This window comes from Musa acuminata, chromosome BXJ1-11 (assembly GCF_036884655.1).
Source record: "Musa acuminata AAA Group cultivar baxijiao chromosome BXJ1-11, Cavendish_Baxijiao_AAA, whole genome shotgun sequence".
In the NCBI taxonomy this organism is placed as follows: Eukaryota; Viridiplantae; Streptophyta; class Magnoliopsida; order Zingiberales; family Musaceae; genus Musa; species Musa acuminata.
The window spans coordinates 26,981,292-27,005,371 of record NC_088337.1 but is presented as its reverse complement, the minus strand read 5'-3'; the positions used below and the strand labels follow the sequence as shown (position 1 = coordinate 27,005,371).

Genomic DNA, 24,080 nt, shown 5'->3' with positions numbered 1-24,080 from the left:
TACCAACGTGCATGCAGCACATCCCTTCACTCCAAACAACATAAAGAGAGAGATCCATCGACGATCGAGAACAAAAAAGCTGCAGCTTACAAGAGCAGAAGGATACGTGTTCTGCTCAATAGAAGAAAAACGAAATGGTTCCATGATTCGTTTATGATAAGTTGTGGACTCGATAGTTCTCACATACTATTTTATTCCACGCACATACATAGTTCTAAGATGCCGAGCACCATTGATGCGTCAACGCATCTCTCCTTAGCTCACAAAAAGGTTGTAGAAGAGAGAAGGAAAAAGAAGAAAACTATATATATATACATATATATATATATATGTATATGTATATATATATATGTATATATATATGTATATGTATATGTATATATCATGCGATCAGCAGCCGTAAACCGTCGTTTTGTGTATGTCTTAAGCTTCCTATGCTTCACCTGCTCATTGACTTCCACGACTCCATCCATGGATGAGTTCTAAGCAAGAAGCCAGAAGTTCTTGTGAGTCTTGGTGTTGAGGAGATAGCCTGCGGTTTGGCCCTTCTTTTGGACACCAACACACAGGCACTTGCTGTTCTCGATCAGGAACTCTGCCGTGTCCGGCCCTTTACTCGACATGCTTCCACTGAGCTTGCACCTGCAAGACCAAAACCGACACGAGGTCGATCAGAGAAGCCATGACGATGATTAATTACAATCGTATATCAACATCATTCGTTTAGTATACTGAAGGATGAATGAGAACATCTCCGATTAACGCCTTCATTAATTCATCCCACCCGTTTTCTTGGTTACGATTAATGCCTGGTCACGCTTACCCCAAGAAGGAGGTGGCGTTCCGGCGCTGACCGATGACGAGGAGGTCGGCCCGGGACAGCTGCGTCTGCGTGAGAATGGCGGCCGCTTTGTCCTTGCTCTCCATCTCCACCCTCTCGATCTGCACCCTCACCGTCGGCTGCACCGCCTGGCACCTCGCCCTCATCGCGTCCAGGAACTCATAGTCGCCGCACCCGTCGCCCGCCCCCACGGCGGCGGCGACGGCGGCGGCCTGAGGAAACAGCACCGGTGACACCGCCGAGGGCGGACGAGAGAGGAAGGAGGAGAGCGCGGAGGCGCGCCGCGCGCTCACCGGCTCGACGTGCAGCAGGATGATGTCGTCGTGCTCGAGAACCGCGTGGTAGAGCGCCCACTCGAGCGCCGCGGCCGACTCCCGGCCCGGGTCGGCGACCACCATGATCCTTCTCTTTCCCGCCGGACTCCCGCAACCGTCCATCGCCGCTGCCACCGAGGAAAGCCAAAGGGCGAAGCGAATGCATTGAGCTTTCTGTTCACGGCATCGTCGTTTTCGATTCCGCCTAAGTTTGGGTGGTGGACGTGAACGACCTGCGCGTTTGTTGACCTACGTGCGACTCGGTCAACGTCCACCCGTGCATGGTCGAGACATTGTAGCCCTGTAAACACAACATATAATATGTATCCTATTATAATATCATATGATAGATATTATGCGCACATAAAATATTGTATGTTCTCTTTAGAGCTGAAGACGATTGATTACGACTCGGCGATAAAGTTAAGAGTGGCATTATAGAAAGACAACAACGAGATAAAGTGTGCATTCAGAAGGTTGGTGGGTTGATTCAATCACCAACTGAAATTGATGGACTTGAATATTTTAATGCATACCAAACCCAAAGACTTGAATATTTATCTCTATTTTGTTGCTGTTTAATTACTATTTAGGTTCAATTTCATATCCTAAATTTAAATCCATTTGTATGTGAAATGAGATATTATTTTTTATAGATATATTTAACTTCTTCTTATCATATATATATATGATAATCAATTAATATTAAAATAAATAGTATGAATAATTATGTATTTATTCGATCATTAATGAATGTGAAATCATATGACAAACTCAAATGATACGAAGGTAGTTTATCGGTTAGTATCATATGACTAATCTCATGAAGTCAAGTCGATGTCTTAGTTAGTACTACATTATTAACTTTATAAAACTAAATCCCATATAACAATATTGAGTGAATGAGATAGAGTTTTTGATCATGTGAAATTTAATGTAGCATTAGGTAAAGATAATACATCAACATAATAAGAATAAATTATGTGTAATATCTCTTTTATACATACATACATACATACATACAGATATAGATGTATTAGTCAAACCTAACCTTTTTTATAAAACAAGTCCATCAAGTCTAAGAGATTTTTTTTGGGGAACTATTTATTACTATATATATATATATTTTACATTTTTCACTATGATTTTTTTTTTCTCGCAAAAAAAAATCAGATTAGAAAAATAGAAGTAACATATACTAATTTTTCAAGACAATAAAAGAACTACAATAATACATGATATCATCATTTTTGTAATATCGATGATTAGAGTCTATCAAAGTAATGAATCGAGGGATTTGGTCCGGAAATTATTATCCCTATTTCTAATTAAAACAGAATGATACGTTCTGCCTCCTTATTTATAGCACTAATAATTTGCTTTCTTGTCATCTTCTTTGACATCCGTGACAGGAACAATATATTTGGTCCGCACATCCATCTTCAACAGTGTCCTACTCTTAACAGTGTGCCAAAGCTCCCACCCTTTCTGGGCCCCACCTCGTCTCTAACCTTTTTTGCCGCGTGGGGCCCAGAAACCAACGGTGATGGCCGCCTCCCCACCCACCCGAATGATGATGCTTACGCCCCAACAAACCCACCTTTCTGCCTCCTCCCCCTTTCCTTCGATTTCTTACCCCATCTCCTCGGCTCCGGCCATCGCGCCGTTTCCGCATCTCGACACAATACGTGGCGGTCGTGTGACGGTCTCCTTTGCGGGTTGATATTTTACGTGTCGATAGAACGGGGGGACCGTGGGTTAGTTTCGTAAATTTGGGGATGTAGGAGGTCAATTATTGGCCTATCGATTCGTGTTCCGGAACCTTCCGACTCGGTCGCTTCGTGGTCTTATCGCGGTCGCACCGAGCTTGTACTCGACTGAGGTATCTGCCGTCGGATGCTTCCGGATCGAGGATCGACGGCCCTCGCTCGTGGCGAGAACGGCGATCGGTGGCAATATGGTGAATCTTATGATGGATAGTGGTAATGCAGTCAGGTTCGTGGTCTTACTGCGGTCGCATGGATCTCGTACGCGAACCGTTGGATGCATCTCGAGGTAGGATCGACGGTCTTCGAGCGAACGTTCTCGACACGAAGAAACATGGGAGGAGAGGATTAAAGCTGGTGGCAACACGGTGAATCTCGTGATGTATAGTGGCATATAAAGTGGGATGGAAACCGATCTCGGCTCTTTCTCGCTCTCCAGCTTGCCCTTTTACTGGCTTGCTTCTCTCTCTCTCTTTCTTTGTCTCTCTCTCGATCTGTCGATCCTCGGGAGAAGTTTGGCCCCAAATTCCACCAGATCCGATAGTTCTTACTGTCTCCCGGGGGGCGGAACCCTAATTCTTGGCCTTATTGTTCGAGATCGGCGGTCCTCTCGCCGGGGGTCCGATGGAGGAGGCATTGGAGATGGCGCGGGCCAAGGACACGAAGGAGCGGATGGCCGGGGTGGAGCGGCTCCACCAGGTCCTGGAGGCCACCACCAAGAGCCTCTCCACTGCGGAGGTCACCGCCCTCGTCGACGCATGCATGGATCTGCTCAAGGACAGCAACTTCCGGGTCTCCCAGGGGGCGCTCCAGGCGCTGTCCGCCGCGGCCGTGCTCTCCGGGGAGCACCTCAAGCTCCACTTCAACGGCCTCGTGCCGGCCGTCGTCGAGAGGCTGGGGGACGGGAAGCAGCCTGTGCGGGACGCGGCGAGGCAGCTTCTGATCACTCTCATGGAGGTTGGGGTTCTTTGCAATTTATTTATCTTTCTCTGTTCTGAAATTGGAATTTTCTTGATTCGTTTAGTTCTTAAGTGCAACAAAAGAAAACAAATGGGAACAGTCTCGTTTAGTTTTATTGTTTCAAGGGTTAGATATATCTATAAAATGCACTATTGGATCTGTTGACTCTCCGTTGAAATATCAGAAAATGCATTTTCTTAACTGGTCCAGATATACGAACTCGAATAGGCTGGATTTATATTCGTCTTCTTGGGACACGATAAATGGAATTTCGTGGTCTGTCTTAGGTTTCATATTGTATTAATAAATGATGATGACGATTTAGGGTTTCTGACTTCGCGGTGACAGCCTTTCCATGATGCCTCTTATGAGAGCTCGGTCAACCATCGAAGTTTAAAGGTTCTTTATCTGTTCTTGTTGTTGTCAATCACTGATTTTTTTTTTATGACTAACCACCTGAGTTTCCTTCTCAGATTCTTTAGTTTAATATGCCATATTTTCTGTCCTGCTTGTTTTAACTGATTTTGATCTTGATAAGAATAAGTTTGTCTATTCAACCACGCCAACACTGTGTGTGATTCTGCCTGCAATTTCCTGTATAGGATATCGACTAACAATCTGATGTTCATATGTAAGTTAGGTATCCTCCCCGACCATCATCGTCGAAAGAGCTGGTAGTTATGCTTGGACACATAGAAGTTGGAGAGTGAGGGAAGAATTTGCACGCACAGTAATGACAGCTATTGGACTTTTTGCTTCAACCGAACTCCCTCTTCAGCGAGTTATTCTTCCTCCTGTACGTGTAGCTTTTTGATTTTGAAAGGCTTGTTTTGTTGTCACATGCACGTTCATATGGAACTTCATGATGTATTTATCTATGTCCCACAAAGTGTTTTCCCCTTTGTTTGCAGGTTTTGCAGTTGTTGACTGACTCTAATCAGAGTGTTAGGGAAGCTGCTACTTTATGTATTGAGGTCAGCATGTTGTTTTTAAATGCTTTTTCAACTTCTGCATCATCTGGTGTTTAAAATGATCTGAGCAAAGTAGTGTCTGACTTTTGACACCTTTAATATGAAGTTGGATATGCCATGTAGTATGGGCAACTTTTGATATCTAGTCAGCATAGTGTTTTTTTCATCATAACATAAATGTGATTAAGATTAGAAGGGATAGATTATAATACTTAAGATGTTACCTATTTGAATGTAGTGCACAATATTTTTAAAAAATTAACTATGCGCTACTCCTAATTGCCATAATCTTTAAATGAATGGATGATGAGGAGTGACCATCTCTCAATGTGCTCATTAATTTTTTTAATGTTTCAGACTGCCCAAATGATTTCTTTCAGCCATATCTTTCCATGTATACCCATTTGAATATTCTGATAAACCTCTATGATTTATTGTCTGTGAGAAAAAAAATGCTTCAAAAAGTTTTTGCACTCATATTAGAGACATGGAAGATATTGATGTTTCATTGGATGCTCATCAGAAGTACAGTTTTAAATGATTATGGAATTATCGAACACCCTTTAGATACTTAAATGTAGTTATTGGAGGAACTTATTGGATGTATGATTTTAGTATATTGTCAGATGTTGTTTGTGTTGAGCATAAAGTTATGGATAATGAAATTAAGATGATGATCTAATATTTCTTTCCTTGTGGTCTAAAGCATCATTTTGTATAGTTAGCTTTTTTGTGATGATTATACTGTAGAGATTATTAGTTGTCATGATTCTACCATTTAAAACAAATCTTATGGATTCTCTTGTATGATATTGTGTATTTAAATATTTTTGTTGTGATATGCATAAAATATCTTATGTATGGAACAATATCCATCCTCCACAGATGTTGATGAGTTTGGTGGAACATTTCTTTCAATGGAAAAACATCATTCTGAGTGTAATTGAAGTTAGTAAGTGAAACAACAAGAGGTGCATGCTATTAGGAGAAAACACTACTTGTAGAGGGCTCAATAAATAGGAGACGAGAAGGGATATACTACTTTACTAAGTGGTAGCTAAGAAGGAAGATTAGCATGGACTTCAGAAGAGAAATAGAGATGGGAAAGAGAAAAAAAACAAGTGATAAGAAAAAAAATGCCAACATTTTGTCAAGTCAGTCATCAATACCTATTTAATTTTCTTGGCCTAGCAGATATCACTTTGTAGACCTTTTAGATTCACGTTCTAATCAATTCAGAAATCTAAAATAGCAAGGAAAAAGAAAACTTATGATGAATGCTCTCTTTTCTTATGAGATTCATGTCCCCGGTATCTTATTTGTAAACATCGTACTTACCATATTACTATCCTTGCAGTTATTATAAATTACAAATTTATTAGCTGAATTCAACTATAAAAAATCAAATATGCTTATGACAATACTCCAAAAACAAATGCTGCCTTGAATTGGTTAAATTGGATGTGACAGATTGGCACTTGGGCATTCAAAGGAGGACTTAAGCTGAACCAGCATTTTTCTTCTACATCAAGGCCCAGCATTCCATGAACAATTATTGACACATTCTGACTGCAGCAAGACCTATATCAAATGTAGGCATGAACAGTGAGATATTACTAGAGACAAGGGTTCAAACTGATCAGTACATCACATCAAGATTAATGCAATATGCCAAATGCAGCTTTAGCACTGACATATTGACTATTTTCAATTATTGTTCTAAAAATATACCATGTATGCCTGATCATCGGCACTGGATAAATATGGTATTTTAAATTCCTGATCAGAAATGTGAAGTTAATTCTTTATGTGTGGACACAAAACTTGATCTTGGATGCTTAAAATTAGCAAAATTAGCTAAATGCATAAATTAAAATATGTATGACAAGCGTGACATATATGACTATAATATTGACAGTTTAGTTAAGATTAGTTTCTTCTTTTTTTTTGTAGGAGATGTATGCACAAGGTGGACCTCAATTTCGTGAGGAGTTGCACCGTCACCATCTTCCTTCTTCCATGGTGAGTGTTCAAGGTTTTGGAACATGCTAAATTCAGTTTCTTACATCAGAATTAAGTTTTCTGGATGTATGGCTATTTACAATCAAGTCTAAGTTCTTAGCTTGTGAGAAGCCTCCATTCTGAGAGATGGCTGATTTTACTTGAAACAATTATCAACTGTGCAGCTTAAAGAAATCAATGCCAGGTTAGAAAAAATAGAACCGAAAGTTCAGCCATCTGATGGAGTTGGAATTTCTTATGTATCAGCTGAAACCAGACCATCTTCTGCAAACCATAAGAAGAGCAGTCCAAAGACCAAGATGGCTCCTAGAGAAACCTCATTTTCGAGTGGTAAGTGTTGCTGTTCACCAGAGAACATCCATTGAGTTGGAATGTTGAAATCATTTTGACACACTTTATACTGAAAGAGATGGACATTACATTTCTGGTTTAAATGTCGCTTTGCAAAATTTTTAGTTGTCATGTCCCTAATTTTCATTTGGACATTACTGTAGATGCAAGTATGATGCAGCCATGCTGTACTAGACAGGTTGTATTACGTAAATGCCATATGTTGCAGTATTTCTTTTCTTGTTTTCCCTTTTTGATTTACATAACAGATTCTTTTTGTCTTCTAGCCAAGTCTTAAGTTCATTCTTTGAAATCTTTGACTGCCTGAGGTTGTCTACTCTTAAGAGTTGGCAGCCAAGTGGTGGTATGCAATCAAATATGCACAAGCACCTGCCACTGTTAGAGATGAGGATTGGTGTTGGTAATTGACATGAATATTCCTTTTTTGATTTTTTTTCTCTCTATCATTCTTCATTCCTTCCTTTGTTTTTCTGTTTTTTTTTGTTTTTTCCTCAATTGGCACACCTATGTCATCAGGGCATTTGCTGAAGCATGCCAATGATGTACTCAATTTTCCTTATCAACCTGCATAGTTTCGATATGCAAAATGGTTTTCCTTGCATGTATCACTTCTTATATAGTGTAGTGAATGTACACAGATATTCAGTCAGGTAGAACAAAGTAGGAACATGCAATTGATTGGTCTATCGTAAGGATGATATAAATACAGTTGAAACTTGTTACACCCTTTGGGTTTACGAATCATGCTATTTCTCTGCTTGATATTGTAGAGTAGAGAACTTCAGGTAACCCTGGAATGTCCGGGTATGTTATAAAATTGTCTGGAAGCAGAAAATAAACACTTAATAGTACAAACTAAAGAATTTTGGCAGAGAATCTAGTTTATTACCTGAAAGGGTACACATTCAATGTGTTTTCAGATATGGTCTCTATATTTGCCATAGGGATCATATGATCATGTCAAACACAGGTTAATTAAATGAACTCCATTAATACTTCCTTTCAAAATTGATGAACTTCATCTAGATTTTCTTGGTCAGGCCCCTATTTGATTGGCTTGTATATAATGTGATAATTAGCTTTATTTTCTGCTTTTATGATTTTGTATTATTTCCTTGCTGTGGTCTCTTGTGGTTCAATTTTAAGTGAAATGTAGGTGATATTGATGCTACTGAAAAGCCTGTGGCCCCTATCAAAGTGTACTCCGAGAAGGAACTGATGAGAGAAATGGAAAAGATTGCATCTACACTAGTGCCAGAGAAAGATTGGTCGCTTCGCATTGCTGCCATGCAAAGAGTTGAAAGCCTGGTCTATGGAGGTTTAAGTGCACTTTATTGTTTCCATTTATCGTGCAATTATATCTATGCTATTATACTTTAAGATTCCTTTCTGAGTTGTTACTGGGGGTGCCTATTCTCTACTGAATATGATAGTAGTTGCTGGTTAGCTTTCTTGCAGTTATTTGACCAATTTGAGATTTTTTATTTTCATTTTTTTATAACCAAATTTTGCATAGCATAGGCATCATGTTAGTATTTATCTGCTAACATTGTATTTTTCACCAAATTTTGATCGTGTGCCTTCTCATAGCAAAATTCTCTTTAGCTATTTTGATGGTTTGACTGATGAAACATGGATTATGACTTTTCCTTGATATTCTTTTTCTTTTTGGCATTTGACTACATAAACATGGAAAGTAATCCTGCAGTATTTCTTTGACAAGCCTATGATGACATGCAACTGTTTTATCACAAAGAAGTCTCCAGGTGTATGAATCTTGAAGGGACCTTTGGTCATGGGTTAGGATTGATTTTTCTTGTTGTAAATACAATATCATTAGTCAAACCAATAGTTACTTATGAAAGACAACTGTCATAACCTTAATATGTTTAACCACGTAAATCTAAGCTTTTAAAATATTAAATGACTGGATTAGGAACAACTGAAGATCTAATTGCAAAACAACAAATTAATCAACTCAAGAAATATGAGATGTATTCATTATATAGATCTGGGCAGGAAAAGAATGAGCCAACAATGAAATAGAGAAGATATAATTACTAAGGGAACAGTATTTTGGTGATAGATGGTTAAATTTTAGTATCTTTAAAATTGTCCTCTTATTATTCACAGCTTTGTATTGTTGAATTCTTTTTTCTAATTTTAATATTTGAGATAATTCTTGGGCTGGGATATAACTTGGATATAGGATGGGCCCATCTGTAAGTAACACATAATGCAAGTGGTTTTGTGCAAAATTCTGTATTACTTGTTATATTTGTTATTTGCGTTGTTCCCTTTTAGCATGGTTGTGTAGAACATATGATTGTTATATATTGAGCACGTCTATGTTTATTCTCCCCCCATTCACCAAATATTAGGCAAGTTTTATGTATTTTATATTTCCTTTTTCTTATATCTTGTTTGTGTATCATGGTAAAAATGTTTAAGCTAAAGTTGATAATAGTACACTCATTAGATCCTTTTAAGCCAATCTTAATCTTGCCCACTTCTGATGTGGGAATGATGGGTTGTTATAATTTTCCCTCACTCAAAGGCTTGACGTTCTCGTCAAGGCCCAAAATAGCCTAGATTAAATTCTAGCATGGTGCATGTGATGCGTAGCCCAGTGATGGCTCCACGTCGTGATATGTCCTCTGACTCCATCCACGGGTAGTTTTTTCCTATTCGAGCCCTCTTACTGTGCCCAAATACTAGATCGGCTTTGATACCAAATGTCATGACCTAGGCTCGATATGCTAACGGAGTCTATCAACTTCGTTTGACCTAAACCACTAGTCAAAATACTTAAGTTCAAATTGATAGTAGTATACTCATCAGATCCTTATAATTCAATCTTAATCTTGCCCACTTCCAGTATGGGACTAATCGGGGTATTACATTTTATCTTTAAAAAACCTATTCTAGCTATATGACTATTGCCATGTTGGCTTGTGAGTGTCGTGATGTTCTATGCAACTTGGTGTGAAGAGATGACAAAAGAGTCATTATAGTAAAACCTTGTCTAGATTTCTTGCTTATTGTTAAGTAAGAATTTTGCCTACTATAGAATTGTACTCTTTGCCTTTCTTTCTGAGAGTCTCTTCAGAATAGATTTTGCACCCAAAATAATACCAATCCAACCCATTTCATGAAGAAAATGTGACCAATTAACCAGCTCATTTGATTTGTTTTTATACAATATGCTGTGCCTAAATTATGCTTAACTGAAGCCACCAATGAGCAAAATATTATGTTCATGTCAATGCGCTCTAATTATGCCTTGGCTTAATAATAGGCAATGCATTTGTCTCTTTTTTTCTTGTTTTGCCTTGGAAACTCTTGTCTACATATGTTCTGGATTTAATTGGTCTTGAATGGTTTTTTTAAGACTTCTTATTGTGTATTGCATATATTTCATGATGTTTATTTTTCATGATTCATCGAGGTTTTCCATGTTATTTCTTGAAAAATAGATGCTTTGCAAATTGTTATTCTTTTGATTTTTTCTCATCAACATTAAATTTATTTTATCAGGTGCTACAGATTATCCATCATTTCTTGCACTCCTAAAGCAACTGGGTGCTCCTCTCAGTACTCAGCTATTGGATCGACGTTCTAGCATTGTGAAACAGGTACATTTTGCCTGAATCTTGTAGACTATTATATGTTATGGTAAGGTGAACTATATACAGTTAATAAGATCTTTTGTTTTTGCTTTTGCTTTTGCTTTTTTGGGGAGAGAGGATGCTGTGTGATATAATGATTCGGATAGACAATTTGAGGGTTAAAATTGTTTACTACCACTTGTTGTAATAGTTTCTTTGTAATTCATTCCATAGTTGTGGATAAGTATTGGTGTCTTATATTATAGTTCTAAGCAAGGTATGTAATTTCGAATAATACCGTCCGGTATGGGCGGTACGTACCGGTACACGGACCGTTCGTTACCGGATGGAACGATATATATATATATATATATATATATATATATATATATATATATATATATATATATACGAGGCGACGTCGCCCTGCGTGGGAGAAGGAAAAGGCAACGCTGTGTCGTCGAGGCGATGCGACGTCGCCTTTTATATATATATATATATATATATATATATATATATATATATATATATATATATACACGCACGCACACACACGAGACGATGTCGCCCCGCCTAGGAGAAGAGAGAGGCGACATTGTCGAATATATATATACCGAGCGGTATACCGTTCGGTATACTGAGAACGGTATACCGCTCGGTATACAATATCGTACCGAGCCGAGCTAACGTTGAAACTCCGGTACGGTACGAAATTACGAACCTTGGTTCTAAGTTTTAACTAAGATTCAATTTTGTGTATTGGTATTGTATTGGTCAGGGCTTGGACTGGTATGTACCAGTTCCATACCAGTTACTGAGCGTCCGAATGCCAGCATCGAGTCTAAAAAAGGGCCCAAAATGGGCTGAAAAAACAGAAAAGTAAATTACTCAGTACAGAACCTGTACTGCCCTGTACTGGGCAGGTAAAGGACCTGTACATCTAGTACAGCTCCGTTACTGGGTATACCATCTGGTTTACACTTGTCCGTTTACCGATAACCCATCTGGACAGTAAATACTACCCATACCGTACCGTAACAGGTGGTGTTGAAACCTTGGTTCTAATGATTGAGTAGCCAAAAACACATGCTCCTGCTAAGTCATTGACTAACAAGAATTGCCCATTTGAAAAGCTCTTTTCCTGATTAAAACCCTTATGCCTGGCTATTAGAGTGGAGCAGCCTTGGTGTGGTATTGAGGGTCACATTTATATTTAAGCTTTATGCTATTGCTATCCAGGCCTTTTCAATGACCACTATAGTACAGCTTGGTTCAGATATGATTAGCTCATATTATATTCTTCTTTGAGGTAAACTAAGGCCTTTGTAGATTAACATCCTTTAATGAGTTCTTAAAAGAGTATTATATTTATCTTTTGCTTATCTAAGATGTTTGATTTTTCTATGGTGTCAAATTGTTCATTTGATATGACATCTAAGAATTATTTGTTAAGCAAACTAGTGAATCTTGCTGTTTGTATCATCTCTTCCAAATGCTCATGTATTTACCTACTTCATGTGTTATACCCTTATATCACATCTAGTGTGATTTGAAAGCTGCCTTATTCATTAGGCGGGCTGAAAAAAAAGCATCTAGTTTGTTGAACCTGTCATTATCACGTGAGATTTGACATGATGAGTGGCATTCACATCGGCAGGGGCACATATTTCACTTGACAGTATGATATCTGCATTCTAATCAACATGCTCTTGCTGCAGGTTTACACTTTTGCTTAATTGGCCATTTGTTTCACATTTTTGCATATTCTTGGTTACATGTGGTATTGTAAATGTTATTCCTTCTGAACATGGTTAGGTAGAATGTCAAAGGTTGCATGGGTATGTGGTATATTTCTACTTTATGATAATTGTTGTGTTTAAGCACCAAATGTTCCTGATTAACTGAAACTTCTGGTTTCCCTGCATTACAAGTCGGCATTGAGAAGTTATCTTGGACTGTATGTTCATTATTTTCTGATTGCGCTTTTCTGCTGTAGGCCTGTCATCTGTTAAACTTACTATCAAAGGAACTGATGGGCGACTTTGAAGCTTGTGCTGATATGCTCATTCCGGTAACACCCGTTGTATGATAAGATTTTGGCTTATTGTTATGAATAAATAACAATATTTTAGTGAATTTTCTTCAGGTGCTTTTGAAGCTTGTTGTGATCACTGTTCTTGTGATTGCGGAATCTGCAGATAATTGTATTAAAACGGTATTGTATGAGATCAGAAACTTTCAGTTTAAACAGATGGTTGGTCTAAAATAGAAATATACTATTCTTTTTCCGGCTAACTTGTCACTGTTCAGATGTTGCGTAACTGCAAAGTTGCTCGTGTGCTCCCTCGGATAGCTGATGTTGCAAAGAATGACAAGAGTGCAGTTCTTCGTGCTAGGTGAGAGTGCTCAATCTTAATACAATCTGTCTCTGTTTCAAACTGTTTTTCGTCACTTCCTATAATCCTATTGGCTATAACAGGTGTTGTGAATATGCACTTCTAATACTGGAGTACTGGGCTGATGCTCCTGAAATACAGCGGTCAGCAGATCTTTATGAAGACCTGATCAAGTGTTGTGTAGCAGATGCAATGAGTGAGGTTGGTGATTGTAATCGATGTTCTTTTCTTTTTTCTATGTGGTAAACATAATCATTAGCTGAATGCCTATGCAGGAAACTTATCCCATCCTATTCACATGCATTGAGGACCCATTCTGAAATTTCTTTTGCTCTATAATTTAAGCCTAACACAATGATGTCCCAAGTTAGATTTATAGTGTTTTATAGGGACAAACTTTGAACTAGGTTCATGAAATTAAAAACTTACACTCAAGTTGGCCACATCTAGTTTGCAACAATGAGCACATCTTACTGTGTTGCTACACTAGAAAATATTGCTTTCTATTTATCTCTTGCACTGTTGATGTAACATCATAACTTCATTTAAATATTGCACACCGCTAGGTGCGTTCAACTGCTCGTACTTGCTATCGGATGTTCACAAAAACTTGGCCAGATCGTTCCCGGCGACTGTTTTTATCATTTGATCCTGTCATACAGAGGGTATGAAGTTTTCATTTGGTTTAAGGAACCTTATTTTGGTCTTCCTGATTGTGATAAGATGAAAATATTTGCAGATAATAAATGAAGAGGATGGAGGTATGCATAAAAGATATGCTTCTCCTTCTCTCCGTGAAAGGGGAGTACAGTTTTCTCGTGCTCCCTCTCAAGCCAGTAGCGCAAACGTAGTTGGATATGGTACCTCTGCTATTGTTGCAATGGACAAGAGTGCAACTATTTCCACAGGGACATCTCTTTCCTCGGCTAGCCTCCTTTCACAATCCAAGACACTTGGCAAAAGTTCAGAAAGAAGCCTTGAGAGTGTGCTTCATGCAAGCAAACAGAAGGTGTCTGCTATTGAAAGTTTATTGAAAGGTGTGAGCATATCTGAGAAGCATAACTTCACAAGTGCACGCTCTACCAGCTTGGATCTAGGTATCCCCTGAGATGCTAAATTGTATCTTTCTCCGTGTTGACTTTAATTATTTTATTAACTGTTACAGTTTGCTTCTGTCAATAATGGCCAGTTGCACTCTTAATGCAGTATGCTATGCTTAGCAAGCCTGCAAGAGCGAAAAGTATTTTACCTCATTTTGCTCCTAGTGCAGGAGTTGATGCTCCATCCACTCGTGATCCGCTGGTTCCTAGTGTTTCTTCTCCGGATCTTTTCTCTGCACAGAGCTCAGTATTGGCTGACTCAATTGTTGCAAACATTACGAAAGGCAGCAACAGGAATGGTGGCTCTAATATGTCTGAGGTCCTGAGTTCTCAGGTCCAACAATCCAGAGACCCTTTGAAATTGTCTCACCTCAGTCATGTAACATCTGATACCCTGTCATCTTTGTCATTGTCTTACATGAAAAGATCTTCTGAACGATTGCAAGAAATAAGTGGCAGTGAAGACAATGTTGATCTCAGGTTAAGTAGACGGCTTCCGAGTATCCATACTGATAGACAATATCTGGAGACACCTTATAAGGATTCTGGCTATAGGGATTCACAGAATAGTTACATTCCTAACTTTCAGCGACCTCTTTTAAGGAAGCAGGTGACAGGAAGGACTCTTGCAAGTAGCAGAAGTAGTTTTGATGATAGTCAAATCCCAGCAAGTGAAATGTCTAGCTATATCGATGGTCCAGCATCACTAAGTGATGCACTCACTGAGGGACTAAGCCCTAGTTCAGACTGGGTAGCTAGGGTTTCCGCATTTAATTATCTCTGGAGTTTGTTGCAGCAGGGGCCAAAGGGTATTTTGGAGATTACGCAGAATTTTGAGAAGGTTATGAAATTGTTTTTCCGATACTTGGATGATCCTCACCATAAAGTTGCACAGGCAGCTTTTTCCACTCTTGCAGAAATTATTCCATCATGCAGAAAGCCTTTTGAGAGTTACCTGGAAAGAACATTGCCACATGTCTTTTCTAGATTAATTGATCCAAAGGAACTGGTAAGGCAACCATGTTCAGCAACACTGGAGATAGTTGGTAAGACATACAATATTGATTCTCTTCTTCCAGCACTTCTTAGATCTTTGGATGAGCAGAGATCTCCTAAAGCAAAGTTGGCTGTTATTCAATTTGCAAATAATTCCTTTAATAAACATACAATAAATGCTGATGGCTATAGTAACAACGGATTTCTTAAGCTATGGCTTGCTAAGTTAGCACCTTTGGTAAATGATAAAAATGTAAGGCTGAAGGAAGCATCCATATCTGGCATCATATCAGTTTACTCCCATTTTGATCCAACAGCAGTCTTAAATTTTATTCTCAGTCTTTCTGTTGAAGAGCAGAACTCATTAAGACGGGCACTTAAGCAGTATACGCCTCGTATAGAGGTTGATCTTATGAACTTTTTGCAGAATAAGAAAGAACGTCAAAGGTCAAAACCATTTTATGACCAATCGGATGTTGTTGGAACTTCTTCCGAGGAAGGTTATGTTGGTGCATCGAAGAAAAGTCACCATTTTGGTCGTTATTCAGCCGGTTCAGTTGACGATGAAGGAGAGAAGAAGTGGAGTTTAACTCATGAATTGACACAACTTGATGTTTCCATTGGTAAAGCAGCTACTGATGAGTCTCGTCACCCATTCGAGAATATTGATGACTACGGTTCTGACCCTTTATCACAAGGTACTGGGTCAGTTAATAATTGCTTACAGAAAACAGAGATGACTATTGAGCATGAGAGTTCTGTGTTGACTCCACGTCTAGATATCAATAGACTGGTTAGTTCTGATGGACATAAGGCTGCTGATATGAATCATGGTGGTGAAATCAGTATAAGTTCTGAGTTCAATAATGAGAAGCTTAGTTCTGCAAATGCCATTCTCCCAGGAGACAGTGGGCCTAGTATTCCCCAACTTCTTCATCAGGTATGTAAAAGATGCTTTAGTTCATAAAAATATCTTTTCATATTATGCATTATTTAAATATTCTTAAAGCTATCAGAACCAGTTTTTGTAAGGTAGTGCTTTACATGCCTTAGTTTTATATTGTTTTTACAACTTGTTATTGTAGATTTGCAATATTAATGATGTGAACTCAAGTTCAGAGAAACAAGATGCACTACAACAGCTGGTTGAAGTTTCATTGAAAAATGATACCTCTGTCTGGACCAAGGTAATGATCCTTGTTCTTTATTCTTATAAACCTTGACTCATGATCTTCTATTAACTTCTGCCTGGACATGACACAAATTAATTTAGCAATTATTACTCATTCTTTTTCGGGTGGTTGAATGTTTAAGGATCAGATCATTATGAGAAAAGAATAAAAGGCTAGCAGCAATGTAGTCATGAAGCTGAAAATCTTTAGTTTTGGCATTTAATGTGATGAAATTTTGTTATTGTAAATGGAGGTACAATTTTAGTGTCAATAAGGAGGTAATGGCAAGTAGTACAAAACTCGTCTGTAAAGGTTTCAGCTGGCTGAAGAAGCATATGGTACATCAGTATTGACCATAGGACTGAGACTTCAATTTGATGATGGAGGTGGCTTTTAGGAAGGAAAAAATAGGAATAAAGGGGAGAGAAAGATAACAAGGGAGGAAAAAAACCAAAACTAGAATAATTCTCATAGCATATGTTTTTTTTTTCCATGTCTTCTCTTCTTTCTTGTGTCACATGTATATCCTCTCCGAGTCACCAGGAAGGAAGAGGGAAAAGTTCTGAAAGGAGAAGAGGAGAGGTGGTGTCAGGGAGAAGAGGAAGGAAGAAAGGGGTGACATTGATTGAAGAGAGCCTGATTGAAATTTAAAAACGTTTACTTTCTCTTTGCAATAACTTCTTAACCATGATATTGGTACCAAGGCTGAAGCTCAAGGAGTTTTGGCTTGGTCACATGGATATGCACAACAACATATGCTAAATGGTAGCAACATTTGTTTCAGATTATGCGGGAAAGAGTCTTATGAAATTCATAATCACATCTCAGATAGATTCAATAACATCGGCTGGATAAGAAGATTGACAACAATTGTAAAAATTCATATGGTTAAGGATCGGAGAGCATAATACAATTTGAAAAAAAAAAAGTCATTTGACCCTTTCCATTCACTTACTTTTCTTAGAAGAGAGAGAGAGAGAGAGATAGAGGTACTTTTTGGTGAAGGATTCCATATGTAAATATAGACAAAGTGGTTACTGTTGATGCTTATTGACAATCACCAATGTGGTCCCCCAAATGTATTTCATCCTTTACAAGGTGGCCTACTGCTGTTAAGATTGTGGCATCCTTGATTAAGAGGAATGTTAATGTAGATAAACTTGAAACATAGTCACTATGTAACATAGTTCGACAATGATTGTTCTTTATGTAAAATTCAACTTATTAGGATATGAGGTGTGCATTTCTGTTTTTGTGATTTTGTATGATAAATCATTGTATTTCTTTTTACACTAGTAAGCTATGATATGCTTATGTTATGCATATGCAAGCTCTAGTGAGTAGTGACATTCGATGTTCCTGCAGTATTTCAATCAGATCTTAACAGCTGTGCTTGAGGTGTTGGATGATTCTGATTCTTCAGTACGGGAGCTTGCTCTTTCTTTGGTTGTTAGGATGCTTAACAATCAGGTCTCCCATTTGCTCTTCCTGCATTCTTATCAGTAGACAGTCTTTAAGTTTTAAGTTTATTTTCTTTCTTAATGTTTTCTAATTACAGAAAAGTGAGATGGAAGATTCTATCGAAATTGTTACTGAAAAATTGCTTCATGTGACAAAAGACGTGGTTGTGAAGGTACCAGACTTCTGTTCTTTAGATGCTATTTGTGCTTACCTTTCTTTAGTTTTTTATTTTTATTTCAAATTTGCAGGTTTCAAGTGAAGCAAACCAATGCTTGAATATAATCTTATCACAATTTGATCCATTCCAATTCCTTAGTGTATGTGAATGTTTGAGTTAAATTGTTGGTTAGACATTGATATTTATAAATTAATCAGGGAGTTGAACGTTTAGATTGATATCCATCCTTTTTTATGTTTGGTAATTGCAGGTCATTGTACCTTTGTTGATCAGTGATGATGAAAAGACACTTGTCATTTGTATCAACTGTTTAACCAAGGTATTTCTTTCTTATTTTTCTCCTATCCTTTTTTCATGTTTGCTAAGTGCTTTTAAGCTTTTCTCAAGTCAGATTATCTGTTTTCTCACAATAATCTAAGGCATGATACCTTTTATTTTTTTTATTTCCTTTTTATGTCACCTTGTATTAGAATGGGACTCTCACTGGCAGGACAATGGTAGCAAGAAAATTTAATTGTTCCATGTAATTTGAACAGTGTTATTGGTACTGACCCAACGACTCTCCGACGTTATTTGTAATAGAAAATACAGAAATAATTAGTGTAATGTATAATATAGAAAAAAGTAACATATATATACATATCTTCTTATTTTTATATCACATAATCTTTGTCTGCTTTCTGTTTTCTTATATCATCTTTTCTCACTTATTTTTCTTTTTCTTTCTTTTCTCCTCTCCTAATCATTTTATTTAGCAACATGGGCCCAAGCGGTGATGCGCCCCAGACATGCGCCAATCTGGAGCATCAAGTTTGGAATCAGCAATTAATTCTTTCCTTATTTCTCTTCTTTAATCTTTATCAACTTTCAGAACTCTCCCCCATTCTAGCTTCTTGGGTGATGTCTGGTCCAAGTGGTCCTAGTGGGTGATGGTGATGGCTGGTGGATGTCATAGATGGGGCATAAGCAGAGAGGGATGTCACCAAACAGAATGATGTCATAAATTGGGCGTCAAAGACATACTCAAATATGAGTGATATGTTCCTTTTCCAAGTGTAGAACTGATGCAGTTGGTGTCCACCTGGCTAGTTCAGGCCCCTAATTCAAACCTGGCCGGATCAGCCAGTTTTGTATGGTTTGTATGCATGAATTGTACCAGGCAGGTCCAGTTTTGAGAGTTTCTGGTCGGATCAGCTGTTATAGCTGGTTCTCATTGTAACACCGAGTATTGGAAGACTTTGATGACTAGGAGGAAGAAAGTTGGTAAATATGTTACTGGGTACTGTTTGCTTTTAAGATTTTATCTTCTTATCTCTTAAATGACCCTTAAGTGAAAATTGCATTGTTGACTGGAAATTTAGAGGTTTTTTAATTGCTTTTGGTGGTCTCATAATTGCTTGTAAATTTGCCTAATATATTGTTTGTATTGTATAGGTGCTTGCTTTTTTACTTATGTTCATCCTGCAAACATGTTGATGGGTTTCTTTTGGCTTCTGGCTATCGTCTAGAGATGTTGTGTTTTAGAATTTAATGTGCATCATCGTTTATTTATGTTCATCCTGGAAACATGTTGATGGGTTTCTATTGGCTTCTTGCTATTGTCTCAGACCCAGATTTCTTTTTTTTTTTCTTTTGAGAATTTAATGTGCTTTCAATCCGTTGCTAGAATAATATTCCTGAAATTGTTGGTGAATCTATTGTTTCTGCTGTCATAGAAATGGAATTTGTCACCATCCTGGTCCATTGTGTTTTAATTGGTCTTGTCACATTTGGATTGTGTGGGTTTGCCTCATGTTGGTAGATGCTTTGTATGAGAATCATCACCTTCATGTCAGATTGCTTTTATTGTTATGTTGACTGGAATCTGCTTTCCTTTTAGTTATGTAAAATGTACTTGCTGGATTCTTGTGGTTGAGGGTCTTTTCCTTGGGAATTGATAAAAAACGGGAAGTTCGGGTTCAAAAGTCACAGCTTGTTTCAATTTGTCAGTTTCTCTTCATAGCTTCTTTTTGAAAAGTTGAAACTGATGAATAATTTAATTATCAAACTTTGGACCATGATCTAGTTATTGCAGAAGCAAAATTTAGTGAAATTTATCTTCATGAGAATTATGGAGCTATCATGAAACGTTCTTGTTTGAAAAGAGAACAAAAGACCTTTATTGACTTTTGGAGATAGAGTACTAGTATGATGAATATTTTTAAAAACATTCCAGTAGAAAATCTAATCCATATATAAAGAGCACTTCCAATCTACCCATCTGACTTACTCTAACCTAAATCTGAAGTGGGGAACATATTGTTTCATGCTCATCTGCTGATCTTTGATGATAAATATTGTAAAAATATTTTGGAATCCTTTGATATGTGTACTGCAATTGACTATGTTAAGAATATGACTCCTGTTAGTTCTCCTCCAGCTTGTTGGTCGACTTCCACATGAAGATTTGATGAAACATTTGCCTTCCTTTTTGCCGGCGTTGTTTAATGCATTCAAAAACCAGAGTCCAGATGTGAGGAAGGTATGATTTCTCATTCTCTGTACAGCATAGACAAGACATGTATCTTTATTTTTTTCCCATCTGATCCTTGTCATGATGTTCTTTTTGCCTTTTCAATGGATGTGTTATCAAGTTTTTAAAAGAAATGCAACTCATAAATGGTGATACATACATAGAAAACACATGTATGTGGGAAACATTTCAAGTTGGAACTTTTGCCCGGATAACAAAAATTAGCATCTTTACTTAAGTAGTGCTAATAGTCAAAATCAGATGATCTGCATGAATGAAGCTGGTATATCTCGAGGAATATTACCCGTTATTATGAACATTTTGTCAATTTCTATCGTGCATCTAGATTCCCTAGTAATTCCACAAGAACAAGGTATCTATCTGGTTAAAGTATTGACATGATTAGTGGCCATCACATTAGCCTGGTTCTTTTTCACAATGGTAGCAATAGTTGTAATTTGCATTTTATGTATGTCCATTAAAGTTACTGGGTATGTCAAGTACATAATTGTTTTTTAGATTGCTTAGTGAACCATCAAGTCAATCTCTTGTGCTGACAGGTCCTACAAGGTGAGATTTGAGAGGATCACAAGAAAATTTCATTGAACAACTATAAGTGTCCTAAGGCTAATCACCTCCTTTGTTTTCTTTCACTTAAACATCTTTTTCTCTTTTTATTATTGTCCTTTCCATGTGTTCTAGCTTGCGTCGTTCTCTATTCAGTTATCTTATTCTAGCTGGCATTGTTTTGTTTCTTGTGTTTGATGGGGTTTAGAGTGGAACAGAGCATGACAATGAAAATAGAAACTTGTACAAAACAATAGAATGTTAGTACCCAAAGATGAGCATGAGGTAATAGGTCTGTATATTTGTCTATACCAACAGTGTGACAGGCCTAAAAACATATATAATTATGTTGGATAATGAGTTCATAGGCACACGCTTTACGAGTATTAAAAATTCAAAAATCTTTCTAAAAGAACTGATAGATAAATGATAAGTTTGCTAGATTTGGTTTTTTGAAATTAATCTATACCATTGAACTACCTGCATTCTAAGGTCGGAGAAGCATGGTTTGTTGTTTGTGTTTTTCTAAGAACATTTTGTGCAACGGTTTTGAATAGAATTAAGGAGTGCCAAACTGTGGCCCTTATCAAATGTGGCATGGGTAGAGCTGTTAATGTGTAGGATCTGATCTTCTTTGGCTCAATAGCAAATCAATTTAAGAGATATGGATGTATTCTCTGATCTTGCAATTTGGTAAATGGTGCAATTTAATCTAAAGATGTGATTCATTATTTATTCACAGATCAGAGTTTCTTCGAGCTGACAATTAGAATATCCTAATACAATTGTTCTATGTTGTTGACTTTTATCCAAATAAAAGTAAGATGAGATAGAGGAGAAACCTAATTGTCCTCTCAGTTCCCTTATCCTAGTTTGTCCTCTATTAAATTCCGCCATCAACTCTTCATTCCCCCTCTTTATCCACATCCTTCCACCTCCACTCCCTCTCCATCTCATCATCCCTTTGTTCCTCTCCACCTTCATTCCTCCAAAATTTTAACCACCTCCATTTCCGTTCCAATATCTTTTCTATCTTCATTATCTCCTGCTGCCCTGGGCTGCTGCAACCCTATCTGTTAATGTAATTGGGGGTGATTGCTTAGGGGAGATGCCCCGCATTAGTGACCAATTTAGAACCATGGCAATTGTGCCACAATCTGATCTCCAGTCTTCTTAAGGTCTGACAGAACTTCTATGGCATCAGTAACCGACTCCAACACAGTGGCCTTGTCCTAACCTTTTGTCTCTCCCTCCCTCCTCACCTCTCATTCCTTTCTAATGGTCCTTTTCTTTTCTCTCTCATTTCGTCTTTCATTCTTCGAGCACCATTTTGCATTTTGTTTACATTCGTTCTTTTAGTTTTGTTGTCCCTCAATCAACTGCGACATGAGTCTTAAACAAGTTTTCAAAGTGCATTGTTCAGTCATGCTGTTTCTTTTATTGATTTCTCCTAAACGTGGTTGATTAGGAAACAGCTTCTAACATATTGACATTTCTTATAATTCTTTTGAAATAAGAGGAAAAGGGAAATGATTTTGGCAGATCTGTTGATTTGATCATCATAATTGGTGCACAAAATCAAGTCCTTCGAATCTCTCTTCCTCTAGAGCTAAACAGTCCAACATTCATCATGTAAATATATGCAAGGTGTTTTGAGATAATGGCTCTTTTTTTTGTCTTAGCGGTCTTGGTTTTCAATTTCTCGGCCAAAGACCAAATGTGTATATCTTAAATAAAGAAGGAAGAAGAAATAAAGGGGAAAGGGAAACTGCTTTTGAAGCATGTTTGAGAAAAAGAAATATACATAGTATTGAAGATATAGGAGGCCCATGATTCCCATTTCTGCTTGGAGTAAAGTCAGAAACAACAGGATTATCCCTCGAGAAAGTTGAGAATCGATGAGTGTCCCTTTTTCTTGTAACAATTTTCCTGGCAAAGCTATTCTTGACAGACTTGCTTTCATTATGTTCTGGAAGACACCATTGACTGATTTTCCACTTTTCATGGGAGGTACAGTGAGATTCAAGTTCATAGGAGATAAGTCTGTTATTTGGTTGTTTATCATGGATATGTATGTACTTGTGCATTCTATGTGATGTCTTAGACCCTTCGTTAATATTTGTCTGACACAAGTCTTCTTTTGTTGTTTCTAATTTTTCAGACTGTTGTTTTCTGTTTGGTGGAAATTTATATCATGCTTGGGAAGTCATTCTTACCACATTTGGAGGGTCTGAGTAGCACGCAACTTAGGCTAGTGACTATCTATGCAAACCGAATTTCACAGGCAAGGTCCGGTGCTCCGATCGATCATTAAATGTCTTCTGTGTATTGTTTGTTTTTGGTGAGGCGAGGTTGTGTATTTGTATAGTGTAACCATTGTCCCTTGGTATCGGACATTGTATGTGCTGTTGTTTTTTTCTTTTCTTTTTTTTTTCTTTCCTGATTGATGGTTTCCGGGACGGGGCTTTGTTGGAGATGGGTGAGTTTATTTATCATGCTGTACAGAAGCATGTAACCGGAGCTTCCGTCGATCCTGTATTGTTCATTGCTCAGTGATTACAGGGTAATGGTGTTATCTAACATGACAAGTATGTTTTGAGCAGTCTGTGTTATGAATTTTCCCTTTTGAAGTTTTCCCCTTGCATTTTGATGGTATTCTACAGTGGCAATGCAAAAGCTGTGATTCTTCATGGTTTCGCCCTGCTTATTGTTAAGTCAGTGTGTGTGTTCGGTAGAAGCTACGGCTACTCGCAGAGCAATTCCGGTGGCTTGTTACTGTACTGTGCCTCCTGCCCATTTTGTTTAAGCTCGGATCAGATAATGCAACTATTTAAATTGCAAAGAATGCTAATTGGTTGGAAGAGT

The 24,080-nt window shown here is 37.8% G+C and overlaps 2 protein-coding genes across 2 annotated transcripts; one reads left to right on the top strand and one right to left on the bottom strand.

Annotated features, from left to right (window-relative positions):
- Positions 1–375: 375 nt before the first annotated feature.
- On the bottom strand, positions 376–1,418 carry LOC103971695 (uncharacterized). The gene is made up of 2 exons (XM_009385782.3): positions 824–1,418; positions 376–642 (listed from the first exon to the last, which is right to left on the bottom strand). Exons 1-2 carry the CDS (start codon positions 1,276–1,278, stop codon positions 483–485), a joined length of 615 nt encoding a protein of 204 aa, XP_009384057.2. The 5' UTR covers positions 1,279–1,418; the 3' UTR covers positions 376–482.
- Positions 1,419–3,351: 1,933 nt separating this feature from the next.
- On the top strand, positions 3,352–23,845 carry LOC103971694 (CLIP-associated protein). The gene is made up of 21 exons (XM_009385780.3): positions 3,352–3,878; positions 4,522–4,677; positions 4,793–4,855; positions 6,806–6,874; positions 7,039–7,204; positions 8,382–8,543; positions 10,763–10,860; positions 12,830–12,904; positions 12,980–13,048; positions 13,144–13,229; positions 13,313–13,430; positions 13,796–13,894; positions 13,969–14,326; positions 14,500–16,265; positions 16,411–16,512; positions 17,863–17,967; positions 18,056–18,130; positions 18,207–18,275; positions 18,387–18,455; positions 20,556–20,657; positions 23,377–23,845. The coding sequence occupies exons 1-21, from the start codon at positions 3,546–3,548 to the stop codon at positions 23,527–23,529; spliced, it is 4,293 nt and encodes a 1,430-aa protein (XP_009384055.2). The 5' UTR covers positions 3,352–3,545; the 3' UTR covers positions 23,530–23,845.
- Positions 23,846–24,080: the final 235 nt, after the last annotated feature.

Coding starts and splice junctions, on each gene's coding strand:
- LOC103971695 (XM_009385782.3), bottom strand. CDS start 1,278: ATGGACGGTTGCGGGAGTCCGGCGGGAAAGAGAAGGATCATGGTGGTC. Junction 643..823: donor AACGCCACCTCCTTCTTGGG/GTAAGCGTGACC, acceptor TTGGTCTTGCAG/GTGCAAGCTCAGTGGAAGCA.
- LOC103971694 (XM_009385780.3), top strand. CDS start 3,546: ATGGAGGAGGCATTGGAGATGGCGCGGGCCAAGGACACGAAGGAGCGG. Junction 3,879..4,521: donor TTCTGATCACTCTCATGGAG/GTTGGGGTTCTT, acceptor TATGTAAGTTAG/GTATCCTCCCCGACCATCAT. Junction 13,049..13,143: donor CAGATAATTGTATTAAAACG/GTATTGTATGAG, acceptor GTCACTGTTCAG/ATGTTGCGTAACTGCAAAGT.